Raw genomic sequence first — 16,081 nt, forward strand, 5'->3', positions numbered from 1 at the left:
CATTTAAATATATTTTATGGGAATAGTTATATTCCTTCTTATTTTTTATATCAGTTATGTACTTTGGGTTGTTCTGTGTTGTATGTGATGTAGTTTAGTTAATATTTACTGCATAATTTAAATTTCACATGTTACCCTGATGGTGTTTAGTGTTTGTGTGAGTGACACCGAGTGCTGTCATGTTTATTGGTCATTGCTCCTGATGGGCCACTATTGATGAACTTCATGTCATCATGTGCCCTTCTGTAATTACTACGGTAATTAATAATACATTATAAAGTAAAAAGCACATTTGAACAGTTTCAGAAGATTAACGTATTAAGTTTATATATAAGTAACATAATATAAACGACAGTATTGCACCGTAAAATACACAGGCATCAAAATAAAAAAAAATAAAAAATCTTGGGACATTATTTATTTATTTACTCTGCAGATTCTGCCTTTAAAAAACATTTTAATGTCTCATTTAGATATTTGTCTTTAGTTTTTTGGATCTCTGTTATAGGTACAATACAGGTCTATACAAGGGAATTTAATTAATTGTGTATTTGCCTTTATTAACTTGCATGTCTCTCTATGCGGGTACAGTTTTGGTCATACAAAGTTGTTTTTAAAGTCTTAAGAGTATATTTATTTATTGACCTGCTTTGGAGAATCTACCTACACAAAACTATTTTTAAGTCTTAGAAACTTTTTATTCATTTATTTCTCTTTTTACTCTGAACATACAACAATTCTGCCCCTGCAAAGTTGACATGTGAGTCATGTCCACAGTCCTGTCTGCCCTGTCTCCAGTGCGCATGCGCAGATGGTCGACGTGCGCTGAGCGCTGAAGAAAAGGAACGGCCGACGCCAAGCGCTTCCATCAGACTCACTGAGCGGAGACCTCTCAAGTGTCAAAATATAGATGTCCTGGGAATGTGAGAGCGTCACATTTCCTTCGGTGCAAGCCGGCGAGAGAGCCGAGGGAAAAAGCGTCTGGAATGAAACTTTAGGGCGGCGTTTATTTCAGTTTCGGTTGTGGATAGTTGTGGTAAAGTTTCAGGGTGATACTGTGAGCAGGGCACAGAGGTGGCATTTGTACAGGGATATACAACAGCGTGAAACATGGAAAGGGAGTCAAAGGAAAGCGAAAACCTGGAGCGAGAACGGCAGTATTGCGAGCTGTGCGGGAAAATGGAGAACCTGATGAAGTGCGGACGGTGTCGCAGCTCGTTCTACTGCAGCAAAGAGCACCAGAGACAGGACTGGAAGAAGCACAAGCGCGTGTGCAGGGAAGCCGACAAGCCGCAGAACGCTGGAGAGTTCGGCGCGACACAATGTAACACTTCTGAGAAGCCGAAACAATGTAACAGTTCTCAGAGTGACTCTTCGCTTGTGACGTCAGCCGGAGAAGGCATGCGAGATTTTATCAAGTCCGCCACTGGCTCGGACACGGTGTCTGACACCAAACCGCCCGGTGACGGCGTGTCCAACAGTTCCAAACCCAACGGACAGACGCGGTACCCGCCGCAGAAACTGGCCACGGACTATATCGTGCCCTGCATGGACAAGCACGGCATCTGTGTGCTGGACAACTTCCTCGGGGACGAGACCGGACGCGGCATTCTGGAGGACGTCCGAGCCCTCTACCTGACCGGCGGCTTCACGGACGGACAGCTGGTCAGTCAGAGGAGCGACTCTTCCAAAGACATTCGGGGGGATAAGATCACCTGGGTGGAGGGCAAAGAGCCGGGCTGTGAGCGGATAGCGTTTCTCATGAGCCGCATGGACGATCTGATCCGACACTGTAACGGCAAACTGGGCGACTTCAGGATCAATGGAAGGACGAAAGTAAGTAGCAAGACAGGTGGAGCTGTCATCAGAGGATGCGGCACCACTTTCAAGCTCAAACTTTGAAAGAAACGCACATGCATGCATATTTTACCTAATCATTTGCCTGTATGTAATATATTTGACCTGCTTCATCATATGAGTCACTTTGACCCACTTTTAAACATAGTTGGGGTTTTATGCACAATTGTAAGTAGGAAAATCTCAGTTTTCTAATGATGTAGTTATTATGTTTTTACTGAAAGCCTTCAACCAATATATGGGTAATATTCCAGGTTCAGTACAAGTATTATCAATCAACAGTGTTTGTGGCATAGTGATGATTACCACAAAATGACATTTTGAAATCGGTGTTACAGTGAGACATTTTCAATGCAAGTGAATGGGGCTGATCCTTAAATGTTAAAATACGGTCTCAAAAGTATTGCCTCAAGACATCATTTTAGTGTAGGGATGCAACTAACGGTTATTTTTATAATCGATTAATCTAACGATTATTAGACTGATTATTCGACTATTCAGGCGATTATTAATTATTAGCACTTAACCGATTATTCAGCTTGTGCCCGACTTAAAAGGTTGTGTTAAATGAGCACAAAATCATCTTTTAAATATACCTCTAAATGACATTCACTGAATTAAAGGGGAAAAACTACTTGCATGTTTATTGTTTAATTAATTAAAAATGTCACTGCAAAAAAATCCTCGTTATCAAGTGTTTTTGTCTTTTTTTTTCTATTTAAAATGGTCTAAAAATCCTTAAAACAAGATGCATTTATTTGAGAAGCAACATATAAGATATTTAGACTTTAAGAGAATGTATCTTAAATATACGTGTATTTTGTTAAGTTCATTTTTCACTTGTTCATACTTCTGCCAGTGCCGTAAAGAAAAATATACTCATATTTAAGATATTTGCTCTAAAAGCAAGTCTAAATATGTTGGTAAATGTATCTTGTTTTAAGGATTTTTCGATATTTTAAAATGTATTTATATTCAAATTCTGCAGAATAGCTGCTTAAGTAAATGTGCATAAGGAATTTTATATATTTATATTGGAAAACAAACCAAAAAAGACAAATTATAAATATATCTTTTTTGCATTGTATAACGGGCGAAGACTGCACCCTCTCACCTTTTTGTTCACTTGATTTCGATCCATATTTACCTCTCAAAAAACAAACTCTTTCTTCTTTATAGAGCTGCATATCACTGATTTTCTTCCCACACGTGACACTCATATTATAATTCACTATATCGTGAGCAATCACGTTATAATCTAGCTGCAGCGTGCGCCAGCGATGAGCGTCTCCGCGCGGGACAGTGTATCAGCCGGGAGAAGTTTGAAACTCACTCGCGACTCATATAAGCGGCTCTGACCGCACAGACAAATGCCAGTTTCGGAGTTTGTGCTTATTTATACCACCCGCTTCCTCATTATTTGAACTTTAATAAAGGATGCATTAAATACAGAATATAACAGCGCAGTGTTTCCTTTTTAGACGCTCTGACAGGCACGTTTTGCTCAAGCGTAACAGCAGGTATGGCTCCGCTTTATTTCACGACGACACTGCTTCTGTATTTACTTATTTTGCATTTTTATATTATAATACTCTGCGATCTACCATCTCCTCAATCAAGTGCGAGCTGAAGTGCTGCTCTCCCGCGTCATCATTAGCTCTTCAAAAGATCTCTTGTTGTGATAAATGAAATCAGACGACTATTCGACAATGAAATTTTTTTTATCGTTGACGTTGTCGATAATGTCGACTAATCATTTCAGCCCTATTTTAGTGTGATAAAATCACTTCTTAACCTTTCCTGTGTAACGTTAGAGCCAATTTTGCAACCTCGTTACCATGACAGCATGTGGCTGTAATCCTGGTAATTTAGTAGTTTGCTGTAAAACAACCAGTGGTGGAAAGAGTACAGATTTTTTACTTAAGTAAAAGTACTGCTACTGAAGAAATTATTCACTTGAGTACAAGTAGAAGAACTGAGAATTATTATAACTCAAGTAGGAGTAAATAAGTAGTTTGCCGAAAAACTACTCGAGTAACTTACTTAACAAAAGTTACTTTATGTAAATTATATTATAGTATATACGCTTCCATTTTTAGAACACGAAGACATTTTTGTTCCTGAAAGAAATTGATGCTTTCACCAAGGATGCATTAAGTTGATACAAAAAATATACATTAATTACAAATTATTATTAAGGTTTGAAATAATAAGTAGTATTTATTCCAATTTTGTCGTTAATCGTAACGGCAAACATGTACTGTGTCGCCTATTCCTCACAAAAGCATTCTAAAGTGTTAAAGGGTTAAAAATGAAAATTATCCCATAATTTACTCACCCTCAAGCCATCCTAGGTGTATATAACTTACTACTTTCAGCCAATCACAATCAGAGTTATATAAAAAAAATCCTGCTCTTCCGAGCTTTATAATGGGAGTGAATGGTACCTTAGATTTTGAAGCCCAAAAAGGGCGTCCATCCATCAAAACAGTAATCCATACGGCTCCAGGGGGTTAATAAAGGCCTTCTGAAGTGAAGCGATGCATTTTTGTAAGAAAAATATCCAAATTTCTAACTTTAAACTATAAGCACTGGCTTCCTGTAACGGCCGTCTGCACGTTCACGAGAGACTCGAGTTCCGCCGTATGACGTGGCGTAGCGTAAGCTCTTCGTGTTGCTATCCATTCTTTCCAATCGTCCATTCATGGCAACATACACTCTCAGCCTCTGTTGGCATTAACTGCATGAGCACCACCACGTCTCCTGAACTCTCCGCCTACCAGATTTGTTTGTTTGTGCCGCTGCGGCAGCCTCCTCCATCTCCCGGAGCTCCTGCTCTGTGTACTCCGGTTCAAACAAATAGGGCTGGGCAAAATATATCGAAATCCTCCGACATTTCTATTTATAAATCCTCATTGTTGTCTTGTAATTCGTGACCGGCGTTTTGTTTTGCTCTGTCCTCTGCGCTTCCGCGTTCGTCACTTCTCACCGGAGCTTACACTACGCCTACGTCATACGGCGAAACTCGACTCTCTCGTGAACGCGCGCCCGTTACCGAAAGTCGTACGAGTTTATGCGAACAACATCATGCCAGACCATACGAAATAACCAACTCGTAAATTATGTATGAATTTTCATGAGAGCGGGTTGGCTGTGCTCAAGATGCTGTACCCTGCGGGCTTCCGTCGTGCCGCGCACAGCGCATTTTAGGGGCCGTTTCCACGACAACGCTTTCAATTAAAAACTGAAAACGTTTTATGCGTTTTGGCCAGTCGTTTATACAACAAAGGCGTTTAACTTGTATCAAACCCTGAATATTCCTTTAAATGCTTTAAGTGCACTGTTATTGCACATTCATGGGGCGCTCTGTTTCTTAGCCTAGGTCATGGATAACTAGCAATATCTGAGCGGGAAGGACATACTAGACAATCTGAGAGATTTGTGTCAATGATCTGTGTATTATTTTGCATTCATGCACATACAGCCCCCCTCTGAGGGTTTGACACATGGCTGGGGGATCAGGTGAAAGGTCTTTAACACATTCTCCTTGAACGGATTAGGTTTAAAATAAGAACCATGATGCTTTGGATGTAGAGAAGCCTCATCTCTGATTCTCAGGTGATGCAGAGGCGTTTCCGCACCTGTCGAAGTGCTTATGCAATAGCATCCACCTGATACCCAGTTAACAAACGTTTCCATTGCGAGTAAATCTGAGGCAGTATTATTGAGAAATTATGAGGCATGCTACTTTTAGTAAGTGCACCCTATCTGTTTCCTCTCTCCGATAGAGGTGGCATGAATATGTCACAATGTATATCACTGAGAGCGTTTACGCCAAGCATTTTCGGTCGACGTGCTCTCAAAATGGCCAAATATCAGCCGACCTTGCCAGTCACCTGCTATATTAGTTTCGGAGTCTATGTGCAAAACAAGACTTCCTGTATTCTTTCGATAACGACCTTGAAAGGGATGCAGGTTCAGCTTCTCCCCCAAATCTTTTTCTGTTGTTCTTTAACACGCTGTTCCTTCTACATGCACAAATAATGTCAGGTTGACCTGACCAATGGGCAAAGCCTTCAGTACTGATTTTGAGTTATCCACGAGGCTCTCAAGTTTTCCCAGGTCAAGGGAACTCAAGCAACCACCAGGTGTCCCAGACACATTTATGCATTTGGCAGACACTTTTATCCAAAGCGACTTACAGTGCCCTTAATACAGGGACAATCCCCCCGGAGCAACCTGGAGTTAAGTGTCTTGCTCAAGGACACAATGGTGGTGGCTGTGGGGATTGAACCTGTGACCTTCTGTTTAACAGCCCTGTGCTTTAGCCACTACGCCACCACCACTCCACACAAACATCATGTTTGAATAAACCATAACATTGCACACTTTAGGGAAACCATAATTTTTTTCCTTCTTATACGTATACCCTACGAGACATCTGCTTACAGTGGGAGTGAATAAGGCCAATTCACAAACATTAAAATACACACTTTGTTTAAATGAACAGGTTATATCCTTGGGTGGTCGTCTGTGGCTCAGGTGGTAGACCTGGTTGGCTGCCAATCGCAGGGTTGGCGGTTTGATTCCCGCCCCACACGACTCCACATGCCGAAGTGTATTTGGGCAAGACACTGAACCCCAAGTTGCTCCCAATGGCAGGCTAGCACCTTACATGGCAGCTCTACCATCATTGGTGGGTGAATGAGTCACAGTGTAAAGCACTTTGAATAACGCTAAGGTTAAAAAAAAAGTGCTATATAAGTGCAGACCATTTACCATATCCAATGTTATAACTTTGTAACCGTGGCAACACAACTCTGTAAACCCTGTAAATCACGCTACTATCATGCTAACATTTATGTTTAACATTTTAATGCTTACGGATTGGCCCCATTCACTTCCTTTGTAAGTAGAGGTGGACCGATATATCGGTTTTACGGATTAATTGGTGCCGAATCCTGATAGTTGCTTTTTGGATCTATCGGTAATCTGCAAAAAATCCATAGTCGATAGTTGCAGATATTTCATTGTAATTTTACCCCCTCATTTTTTTATTCCTCATGATCTGGTGAAACATATACAAACAAAACTCTTCATCTGGTGTAAATGCAGGCTATAAAAACCTACATTCGGTAAATATTTGCATATTGAGCATTGTAACAGAGCCAAGTCTCTATCATTTCAAAATAAGAGTCCCTGATCTGTCCCGCATTATGCACCGAATCTTAATACCTCTTGTTATTATTGGGGTTTTTGTTGCACAATAAACTGCAGTGGGATTTTCTAATTGTTTCTAGAAATCGATTTTGAAAATCTATTGGCCGATTAATCGATTATCTGCCTTTTCCACCAACTTAGTGATCGGTATGGCAAAATCCACTATTACTCTGCCTCTAATTGTAAGTTCCTCACTGTTACCCAAATTTGAGCTTTTTCTTTAAATAAACAATGGACCAGTTGAACTTATTTTCAGTGGTAATAAAATCAACATTATGGTACATAAGCTTAATTAGTTTGAACCTGGAACATTACTTTAAAACCCTTGCTCCTATTTCAGCTTCACAACTATAAGTCGTTTGGAGATTCATTTCTTCAAAACGTGTGAAAAATGGTCTGTGGCGCTTTTCAAAACTAGCCCGACACTGCAAGATTGGCTCAAGCAATGGTGTGATTTCAGAGAGGGACAATTTGCTCTTGCAATTACATTTGTTGACCCAATTAGCACAGAAATGACACTTCTCTCCTTTAAATCAGGATGCCAAGTAGAATGACACAAAAATATAGTTTATGTTGTTGTGCTCCAATCAAAGCAAATGCTCATCATAGGCACTTAACCGTTAGGTGTGAAAAGCAGAATGCTTGATGGAAGTTACATTTACATTTATGCATTTGGCAGACGCTTTTATCCAAAGTGACTTACAGTGCACTTATTACAGGGACAATCCCCCCAGAGCAACCTGGAGTTAAGTGTCTTACTCAAGGACACAATTGATGGTGGCTGTGGGGATCAAACCAGCAACCTTCTGATTACCAGTTATGTGCTTTAGTTCACTACACCACCACCACTTTTGTTGATAGGATGTCCCTTATAGCACTGTGAGGATATTTTCTGAATTACATATACATATAGTTTATACATCAGTGCTTTTGAATGCTCATATGCTGTGCACAGGATGTTTTAGTGTGAATAACAGACTGCTTGATGGGAGGTGATAGCACTTCCTGTACAGTTTTTGTTTTAATGTTATTGTCATGGTCACAGAAGTACGCCAGAACAGCTCAGCAGGTGTGTAACATAGAATCAGCTGGAGGGAAGAGTCTGTTATATAAGACACAATGAACGGATAATATGTTTATGTTTTGTATTGATCTAGGACTATAAATGTCCTTTGTGGTTGTTAAATGTTGGAAGGGTGTTTTAAGTTCTGTATCAGTAGTCTGGACATCAGTGTGGACTGGGAGAATGAAGGAAGGACGAGTTGAAAGAGATGAGAAACAATTGTCTTATATTCTCATGATACATTTTTCTTTAGTTGTTTTTGTGTGAAGTTTACTATTGTCTATAATTGGTCCAGAGGGTTGGCAGCCTCCCATATGACTACCTTCTGGGTATCTGGTTGAAGAATGTGTGCTGCAGTACAACACAATGAATTGCCAAGTGTTCATGTTTACATTACGCCACAGGAGATACTCTGGCACTGGCTTAGAATCGACTCTACGAGCTGTTTTTGGAAAGCTCCTCCACATGGGGCGTTCTCCATAATATTTCTTTGCCTCTGCATTAACGTATAGTTTTATATTTTCCCCCTTATGTCAGGAAGCCTTGCGTGCTACCAACAGAGGTCTTGTGGGGTTGTTTTTTGATGCATTGTGGTTAAAGAAAGCTGATGTTTAAAACACCTGTTGCATGTAGAATATTGGCAAATGGACTGCACTTATATAGCGCCTTTTTAACCTTAACGGTATTCAAAGCGCTTTACACTGTGACTCATTCACCCATTCACATACACACACTCAAACACCAATGATGGTAGAGCTGCTATGTAAGGTGCTAGCCTGCCATTGGGAGCAACTTGGGGTTCAGTGTCTTGCCCAAGGACACTTCGAACCACCAACTAACTATAGAAGTGACACGAGTTGACGAGGTTGCTTAATTTCTCTTCAAAGTCTTTTTATGGGGCGGCTGTGGTTCAGGCGGTAGAGCGGGTCGGCCACTAATCGCAGGGTTGGTGGTTCGAATCCCGGCCCACATGACCCACATGCCGAAGTGTTCTTGGGCAAGACACTGAACCCCAAGTTGCTCCCAATGGCAGGCTAGCACCTTGCATAGCAGCTCTGCCGCCATTGGTGTATGCGTGTGTGTGTGAATGGGTGAATGAATCACAGTGTAAAGCGCTTTGAATACCGTTAAGGTTAAAAAGGCGCTATATAAGTGCAGAACATTTACCATTTTTAGCAAGTCAGTCCACTCAGCAGCCTTCTTTGGAATGGTCTTGGGCAGGCTGGGCATCCATTTTTCTTTACAAACAAGCGACATACAAGTGCCGGTCCTATCTACTTGAAATGGAGCAAATATCCAAAACATGTTTCAAATCGTTAGTAAAATCTGACAATGCTGGCATGATCATAAATTGTGCTTTTTTACCTCATATTACAGGCTTGTCATTGATTGACAGGCTATGTCAGTATCTAAAACGTGATTGGCTCTTTTACCTGAAAGCCAGGACTTTGTTTTCTACATGCGTTGGCCGTTCCAATTTCTCCCATTCACTGTAATAGAAGTGGCACGTATCTGCTAAATACTCTCTGCTGTCGCTTAAGGAGTTGCTTAAGGTCTGTTTTGTTTACCTCTTTTGCTTTTAGGACCCTATTAGTAAGGTTTAGGTTTCAGTTTGAAGTTAGGGAAAACTCATTAAAACTTTAATCTAATATTCACCTGATTACGACAACATTTCACTTGTTTTGGCGCCCCCCGCTGGACATTTCACCGGGGAGCTGCAGCCAAACGTGTATTATTGCATGTCATTTTGTTTTGCAAAAATGTTGCTATGGTCACGTAATGTGCATTAGACCATACTGTTCATTTCCATTGTATGTAAGTGCCTCACTGTAACCAAGATTTTTGCTTTCTTTTTAATATATATATATATGTAATCAAAGGACGAGCTGAAATAATGTTTTGTGGTAATGAACATGCAATATGCATTATGCCCACAAATGGGCTTGTATTGAACCTGGAACATTCCTTTAAAGCCAAATGGACACATTTAAGTTACTTTTTCAAATTTGCCTTCAGGGCAAAGTCGTACCCCTTCACTCTAAAGAAATGCGCTTATGGCCACCTCATCTCTTGGACCAGGATGCTGGTGCCAGCTTTCTCCAGAGTGTGTTTATTTATGGTGCCGTGTGATATGAGGCTGGCAGGGTGTCAGTACTGGAGCAGCGATACAGCTTCACACTCTGCACGTAGCTGCACTGTCAGAACACAGTCTGTCTGGCTAAAGTCCAGCTGCTATGTTTTATATCAGAACAGCATTGCTCAGTGGAAGCATTGCTCAGTGGAAATTGCTCCATTTTCAGGAAAACAAATCACTGTTATGGAGATGTGTTAGATGAAATGATGAGCCCAGGTGATAACAAAATAGGAGTGTTTTCCTTTCATAAAGTCTTAATTTACTCACCCTTATGTCTTCCGTGGATCACAAAACGAGAGGTTTGGCCATCAGTCACCATTCACTTTCAATGTATGGGGAAAAGAGCAGTGGTAACTTTGTTTAGAGTTTTCACTCTTGAGTTCCACAGAAGAAAGAATGTCATACAGGTTTGAAACAACACAAGGGTGAGTAAATGATGACAGCATTCTTCAATTTGGGTGAACCAATCGTAAAAACCATAGACTGTAAAAAAAAGATGGACGATGCCCCTTCGCTCTTTTCCATTGGTGAGAACTGAAGCCGCCAGTGTCCCGATATGGCGCTGACATCTTGGGACTTGAGTCTGCGCAGTTGTGATTTTCGGGATTAGACCTGCGCACTAGTGAGCAGGAAGTAAAGCCGTGAAATCAAGGCCCCGCCCTCACTCTCGCTGAATCAATCGCAAGCACACGCCCCTGCACTTTTGACTTATGACGGTGTGAAATCATTAATTATAGAAATTTAGATATTACATTTAAAGCTCCAATCTCCTCAGTCCTCCGAAGATCCCGAAAAAAAGTCCGTTGGCGCTTCAGTGACTACTTCACTCAGAGAACCTGTCAATCATGATGTCACAGCAGTGTTTTTATAGCATCAAATAACTAAAAACAAACTTATTTTGAAAACAAACACTTGAAATGACATCAACGTGATAGAAACGACAGTAAATGACAGAAACTATCTTTGGAAAAAAGATATGTGAAGTGTAATTTAATTGTTTAGTTGGTCTCACGTCCCGTTGAATAACATGGGGAGGCGGGGTTTATGACCTATACTAGGACCAGCCACCGGGGGGCGATTGAGACGTTTTGGCTTCACTTTTGAGGGCTTGTGCGACACACTTGGTAAAAACATATAAGCTCTGTTTCAGCATGTGCTGTTGTGCTTGTAAAAGAAACTTTGCATTTCGTTATTTTGTTTTAGTAGAGTAATATGCAATAATCATTTGGCCTTGGAGGCTTTAAAATGTGGATGTAAATAAAATATTTTAACTCATTTTTAAAGACAGTTCAGTTTTGAGGTCTTCTCGACACAATGAAAAGTTGGCTAAAAAAATCTTGCATTGGAGAATTCTGCTAAACATCTAATTTTGTCATATGGGTTTGATACTACATGATGCATAAATGATAGAATTAAAATTTTTGGGTGAACTACTATCAGTGTTTGTTGTAAAAGTCTGTTAGCCACGTGTTATGCTCCGCAGCTAACACTCAATTTAATGTATTTTTTTAGAAGTTGCATCTGCGACTCCGGCATTAAAGGAATATTCCGGGTTTAATACAAGTTCAGCTCAATTGACAGCATTTGGTATAATGTTGATTACGAAAAAAATATATTTTGGGCGGGTCCGGTCTGGAACGACACGTCCAGCCCCCAATCAGCCTGATCAGCCAATCAGGGATAAGGGCGGCCGGAGACGACAGTTAGAGGGGGAGAGAGAGAGAGAGAGAGAGAGAGAGAATTACAGGCAGTTGCCCTGTGTGTGGTTATGTTTGTGTGTTTTTGGTTAAGTTGATCATTAAAATATTATTTATAGTGTCAAGCCGGTTCTCGCCTCCTCTTTTCCCTTTAACTGTGCTACACTGGTGCCGAAACCTGGGAAGGAGGAGGGATGCCCGTTGCAGAGTCCTTGAAACTGCCGTACACCCTGGGGATCACTACTCCGGGGGACAGAGTAGTCCGACTTCCCGGATGCGGGAAAGGCTCCATCCGCATAGCAAGTGGGAACTGGACTGGAGCGATGGAGCCGCTGCCAGGGTGGAGAAGTTCCCTGCCTTCCCCCAGAAACGCGGAGGGGTCAAGAGAAGACCGCCGTCCACGAGGGGAGATGAGAAGCGACTCCCCAACCGCCTTGAGCGGTAGTGCTGCTGTCATGGGCGGAGGAGTGTCCCCACGGGTCACCGAGAATGCGGAGGATCATTCTGTCCACTGGGGGTCAGAGGTCTGACTCTGGTCCGCCCGGGCGGAGCGGCTGCCATCTGCCTAAGAGGGTGAAAGAGTGATTGTGGACCACGATGGCGCATCAGAAAATCCTTTCCCTCGCCTATTTTTTATTTTTTTATTTTTTTCCCCTTCCTGTCTCCTCCTAGGTCAAGAAAGGCGGGGATGACCCGCCGGCAGACAGGGCGCAATGCACGCCACCCCCCTCCAGCTGCTAAGTTTTATATCAGAACAGCATTGCTCAGTGGAATGGATGAGGGGGGTGCATGTCATGCCAGGGGCTCCCCGGCCTGAGGCAACGGCTTGATGAGTGTAGAGTGGAGGAGGGCGGCGCCATGCTGGAACAATGCACGCCTGGTCCCCAATCAGCCTGATGGGGCACGCAAGGGATAAGGGCTGCCGGGGACAACAGTTCGATAGAGAGAAAATACAGTGTACATGTTTGTGTCTTTTTGGTTAAGTTGGTCATTAAAATATTATTTATATTGTCAAGCCGGTTCTCTCCTCCATTCTCTCGTCTGGATCCTGACTTCCCTGTCTGGTTCCGTTTCGGTGTGTGTCGGAATCCGGACACTCATGCTCCAGGTCTGCCTGTTATTGACATGGGTGCATCGCGCTTATCGGTCTCTTCAGTCTGAGATTCCGGGTTTGTGTGTGACCGAACTCTCGCACAGGTGTCCTGTCTTGTTTTTGTCGCCTGTTGCGTGCATTACGTGGCGGTCGCCTTGCGATGTACGCTCCGGTTTCGTTTAGTGTTAGAATGTTTGCCGGTTGGCATGGTTGGCATATCGCCTTATTGTCTTGGCGATGTGCGCTCATGCCATTCTTTTAGTGTTAGAATGTGTGGCATCGCTTTGGCGTTGCTATGGATTCTCTCATCTTGTTTGCCAGTTGGCATGGCGGTATATTGCCTTATTGTCTTGGCGATGTGCGCTCATGCCATCCGGGGGTTTTGTTGTCTTGTGAGAGCACTTTGTTTTGTTTTGTTTCTGTATCGCCGTGTGTCTCTCTGTCTTACGTCATACCCCACCTCCTTGTTTGCCCATTATTAGTTTAATAGTCTCACCTGCCCTAACCTGTTGATTTCGCTCCCTATTTTAGTCTCCTCATGTTTGCCGTCCAGTGCCAGTACATTTTGTTTCCAGTCTTGTGTGTCTGTTGTGATCAAGTCAGTCAGTCTTGTTTGTTTTTCATCCCATCCCTGTCCGGTCCGGTTGGTCCTGGTTCCCCGTTTCCCTCCGCCCCAGCCCTGGATTGTTAGTTTTCCCCCTATGGGGTTGTTATGTTTGTTTTAGTTTGTTTTTTGATTTATTTTTTATATAAATGCATTTCTTTTTTCACTCTGCGTTTGGGTCCTGAGCCACTGCCTCTGCATTTCGTGACAGGAATAGTCCTTTAGTGCAAATTCAACACACTTCAACTACTGTCAGTTATCTAATATCAGGAGAATTCAGTGTTCGGGAGTACAGGTGGATATTTGGTGCAGATGTTGGCGCGCGCACATAGCGTCACGCCCAGGTGTTTACGCAACATGGAATTCAGAGTACTTGCACATACACACTGAGGCTCTAATTGAAATGCTCTTTGTTTGCATCCCTTCCATCTCCTTCTCTCTCCTCTCTGGTCATGGATCTTTGAAAGTGATGATCAGAATGTGGCTGCATGGCATTCTGACGCAAAACACGTTGCGTGTTGTCACCACCACCCTTTCTCACCCGGTTGTTTTCTCAACCTAGCATGCCCTGCGCTCTGCTTTCTCTGTGACGCAGTTGGCTCTCACATTCACCCCTACTTGAATGATTGAAGCGCCATATTTCGCCCTTATCTGCGCTCACCCATTCACGTGGGGGGCTCACAGATTGCGTCAATGCCCATAGCTCTCTTTTTTGTTCTGGCTTGTCTCTCTTTCTCTCTCCCTGTATTTATGTCTCCCTCTGGTTGAAGCAAACACACTCTCTCTCTCTCTCTCTCTCTCTCTCGCTCTCCCTTGGTCTTTGTTTACGTTGTCCGTCGCTTTTGCACCTGCTGCCAGGAAAACACAGTTCAGTTGAAATGTCGTCACATGTATTGTGATCCGTCGTGCATTGCGTGCCATTGCAGACTACAGTGCCTGACTTGAAACATGTGCAACATAAAGTGGCCTTTTAAATAAGTCGAGGTGCAGAGGGGCAATTGAAAACGACATATTCCTGATGAGCCAAACAGAAAAAGTAAACAATAGTCATCATCTCCAAAACTCCCCCTGGCTTGGCCTTTTGGTGACCCCTGCTTTCCTCTCCTTCCACTTTAACGGAGCGATTTACAGTTGGTCACACCCCGGCCCCGCTTACAGTTAAGTTGTGCGGAAAAGATTCTCCAGTACAGTCGCTATTAGATTTGTTCCCAGCATAGGTTACTCACAGCTGTTGTCTTTTCAGCCCACGTTTCTCAGGAAATCTAATATCAAATGATATGCTTCAGGAAATTAGAGAGTTGCTTATGGGACATCCTGGAGTTAACAGATGTGAGTGTGTGTGTTTATGCATTGGTGAGTGATTGGTGTGTATGGACAGTGACCCCCAAAACATATTTGGATATCTATGCAACTCTTTAAAATGTCTTTGCATTAGATAACAACATTTTAAACCAAGTGGTTTTCAGCTAATCTTACAGAGAGTTAGCAAAAGCCCACTTTTGAAGCAAATTATTTCACACCGATCAGTTTGTTTGGTTTCGAATGATAATATTATGAGAAAAGATTTTTGACATTTTGTGTTTGTCAAATGTTATTGGACCATGTTGATATAATGGTAAATGGTGTGCACTTATATAGCGCCTTTTGAACCCTTAGCGGTGTTCAAAGCGTTTTACATTGCGTCTCATTCACACAACAATGGCGACAGAGATGCCATGCAAGGTGCTAGCCTGCATTGGGAGCAACTTGGGGTTCAGCGTCTCGCCCAAGGACACTTCGGCATGTGGAGACATGTGGGCCGGGAATCGCCAACCCTGCGATTAGTGGCTGACCCGCTCTACCACCTGAACCACAGCCGCCCCAGGGTATAATCAGGGTTTGTAATGGGACAAAAATTGGTCTTTTTCGGTGGCATGATCATGGTCATCATCATATGTGATGCATTTACATAACTGCAAATTATTAATATTAAACTATGTAGTTTGGTGGCGTAGTAGACTAAACCAAATAACTGGTAATCAGAAGGTTGCTGGTTCGATCCCCACAGTCACCACCATTGTGTCCTTGAGCAAGGCACTTAACTCCAGGTTGCTCCGGGGGGATTGTCCCTGTAAGTCGCTTTGGATAAAAGCGTCCGCCAAATGCATAAATGTAAATGTAAGAATCACTAAAAACACAAGAAGAAGATTGGAATGTGGAAGTGTCACAAATCTTCATTTGTGTTCAGAAGTAAGTTATACACATCTGGGATGGCATGAGGATGAGTAAATGGGTGAACTATCCCTTTAAAATATCTAAATAATTGTGTCAAGAAATGGACAGCAATGGACTGTAAAAATTAAATTAGTTTATACAACAGTGAGTGAGTGTGTGTGCATGAGTGTTTGAGAGTGTATAAGTGTGTGTGTGTGTG

The 16,081-nt window shown here is 42.3% G+C and overlaps 1 protein-coding gene across 1 annotated transcript in view; it reads left to right on the plus strand.

The window, feature by feature from the left end:
• The first annotated feature begins 841 nt into the window (after positions 1-841).
• Positions 842-16,081, plus strand: part of LOC127632337 (egl nine homolog 1-like) — a 34,926-nt gene continuing 19,686 nt past the window's right edge. Inside the window, exon 1 of the mRNA XM_052110883.1 lies at positions 842-1,836. Within this exon, the coding sequence (XP_051966843.1) occupies positions 1,111-1,836 (726 nt within the window). The 5' untranslated portion in view covers positions 842-1,110. The remainder of the gene's footprint in view (positions 1,837-16,081) is intronic.

The sequence above is a fragment of the Xyrauchen texanus genome, chromosome 39, assembly GCF_025860055.1.
Source record: "Xyrauchen texanus isolate HMW12.3.18 chromosome 39, RBS_HiC_50CHRs, whole genome shotgun sequence".
NCBI classification, from domain to species: Eukaryota; Metazoa; Chordata; class Actinopteri; order Cypriniformes; family Catostomidae; genus Xyrauchen; species Xyrauchen texanus.